The sequence below is a fragment of the Austrofundulus limnaeus genome, unplaced genomic scaffold (assembly GCF_001266775.1).
Source record: "Austrofundulus limnaeus strain Quisiro unplaced genomic scaffold, Austrofundulus_limnaeus-1.0 Scaffold163, whole genome shotgun sequence".
In the NCBI taxonomy this organism is placed as follows: domain Eukaryota; kingdom Metazoa; phylum Chordata; class Actinopteri; order Cyprinodontiformes; family Rivulidae; genus Austrofundulus; species Austrofundulus limnaeus.
The window spans coordinates 6,329-9,261 of NW_013952565.1; the positions used below are offsets into that span (position 1 = coordinate 6,329).

General features: G+C 46.7%; 1 protein-coding gene across 1 annotated transcript in view; it reads left to right on the top strand.

Annotated features, from left to right (window-relative positions):
- Positions 1-1,003: 1,003 nt before the first annotated feature.
- The window catches only part of LOC106523668 (uncharacterized), a gene marked incomplete at its 5' end in the record, with an annotated part of 14,503 nt that continues 12,573 nt past the window's right edge, over positions 1,004-2,933 (top strand). The window contains 3 exon segments of the mRNA XM_014017181.1: positions 1,004-1,348; positions 1,419-1,526; positions 1,722-2,054. Of these exon segments, the coding sequence (XP_013872635.1) occupies positions 1,004-1,348; positions 1,419-1,526; positions 1,722-2,054 (786 nt within the window).

Sequence of the window (2,933 nt, forward strand, 5' to 3'; positions counted from 1 at the left end):
TGATGATCTACTGATGATCTACTGATGGTCTACTGATGGTCTATTGATGATCTACTGATGATCTGTTGACAATCTACTGATAGTCTACTGATGATCTACTGATGATCTACTGATGATCTACTGATGATCTACTGATGATCTACTGATGATCTGTTGACAATCTACTGATGATCTACTGATGATCTATTGATGATCTACTGATGATCTACTGATGGTCTACTGATGGTCTATTGATGATCTACTGATGATCTGTTGACAATCTACTGATAGTCTACTGATGATCTACTGATGATCTACTGATGATCTACTGATGATCTACTGATGATCTACTGATGATCCACTGACATCTACTGATGATCCACTGACGATCTACTGATGATCTACTGATGATCTACTGATGATCTACTGATCTACTGATGATCCACTGACATCTACTGATGATCCACTGACGATCTACTGACGATCTACTGATGATCTACTGATGATCTATTGATGATCTATTGATGATCTACTGATGATCTACTGATGGTCTACTGACGATCTACTGATGGTCTACTGATGATCTACTGATGATCTGTTGACGATCTACTGATGATCTACTGATGATCCACTGACATCTACTGATGATCCACTGATGATCTACTGATGATCTACTGATGATCCACTGACATCTACTGATGATCTACTGATGATCTACTGATGATCTACTGATGATCTACTGATGATCTGTTGACAATCTACTGATGGTCTACTGATGATCTGATCCGATCCGAGTCAGAGTTCAAACTAAGATCAGATGTTTTATCTGTCAGCACTCAGAAGGTGGGTTAGGAAGGACTCTCAGCTACCACCACCTTACATCAGCTCAGTAACTAATTTAAAGACTTGTTCTAAAACCAGCTGCTGTGATGGTCTGTCCCTGACTCCGTCTCTGTCTCCGTCTCTGTCTCTGTCCCTGACTCCGTCTCTGTCTCCGTCTCCGTCTCCATCTCTGTGTCCTCAGTGTCCCAGCAGGTCTCAGAGCTGGAGAGGTCTGAGGGGGACCTCTTCGTCCTGCTGCCCTGTCAGCATCACATACTTGAACCAGACAACACGACGGTGGTCTGGGTCCGTCAGGACCTCCGTCCCTCCACCGTCCACTGGCGTGAGCCAGGAGGAGACAAGCTGGAGGACCAGAACGAGCTGTACAGAGGCAGAACCTCCATGAAGGAGGACGCTCTGGAAACTGGAGACCTGAGTCTGAACCTGAGACACCTGCAACTGTCTGACAGTGGAACCTACACCTGCACCGTCAGGACCTCCAGAGGAGGACAGCAGAACCTGAATGATGTAGACCTGCAGGTCAAAGGTCAGTGCAGACCAAACATCTACTGCAGGAAGAGGTCAGAGATCAGGATGTGTCTCATGCTTCTTCACAGAACAGTACCATCCATGGTGGCCTGGAGTTGTCCTGCTGGTCCTGCTGGTTCTAGTTCTGGTTCTTTCTGGAGGTCTCATGTATCAGTTTCGACACCATTTCATGCCAGGTGAGTTTCAGACCCTGACTCACCTGAAACACTGCTGATGGACAGGTCTTTATTGTTGTCACTGGACTGTCCTGACCCAGCTCAGAGATCCAAATGGGTCTAACAAATACATGAAAATTTTTGCTCTGCAGGGATCATAAGTTCTTCAGGGTTCCTCACCTGTCCTACAGCTGATCCTCCTTCTCGTTCTCTCAGGGTATAAAACAGACGTGGAGGTAGACTCAGGGGTGGAGTCTGTCCTGTTGCCCTGCAGGACCACCTTGGACCTGCCTGAAAGTGTTAAAGTGGAGTGGAAGAACCGAGACAAGAATAAGATTCATGTCTTCAAGAAGAACTCAGGTCAGTCTAAAGAACAACTGATGTTCTACAGAGACAGAACCGAGATGAAGGAAGACCTCTTGAGGTCTGGAGACCTGAGTCTGACTCTGAAACACCCCACCCGGGCTGACACGGACATCTACACCTGCACCGCCTACAGCAGGAGGAGAACCGTTCAGGTGAAGAAGAAGGTCAAGCTGAAGGTCAAAGGTCAGTACTATTCCATAACACCTTGAAAAAACCCTACACCATCCTACACCACACATCACCACCCTATACCAACTTACACCATCCCATACCACCATACACCACCCCATACCACCTTACACCACCTTATACCACCTTACACCAACTTATACCACCTTATACCACTTTACACCACCCCATACCACCATACACCACCTTATACCACTTTACACCACCCCATACCAACTTACACCACCCTATACCAGCTTACACCACCCCATACCACCATACACCACCCCATACCAACTTACACCACCTTATACCACTTTACACCACCTTATACCACTTTACACCACCCCATACCACCATACACCACCTTATACCACTTTACACCACCCCATACCAACTTACACCACCCTATACCAGCTTACACCACCCCATACCACCTTACACCACCTTATACCACCTTACACCAACTTATACCACCTTACACCACGTTATACCACCTTAGACCACCCCATACCACCTTACACCACCTTATACCACCTTACACCAACTTATACCACCTTACACCACGTTATACCAGCTTACACCACGTTATACCACCTTAGACCACCCCATACCACCTTACACCACCTTACACCACCTTATACCACCTTACACCACCCCATACCACCTTACACCACCTTATACCACCTTACACCACCTTATACCACCTTACACCAACTTATACCACCTTACACCACGTTATACCACCTTAGACCACCCCATACCACCTTACACCACCTTATACCACCTTACACCAACTTATACCACCTTACACCACGTTATACCACCTTAGACCACCCCATACCACCTTACACCACCTTATACCACCTAAGACCACCTTACACCACCCTATAC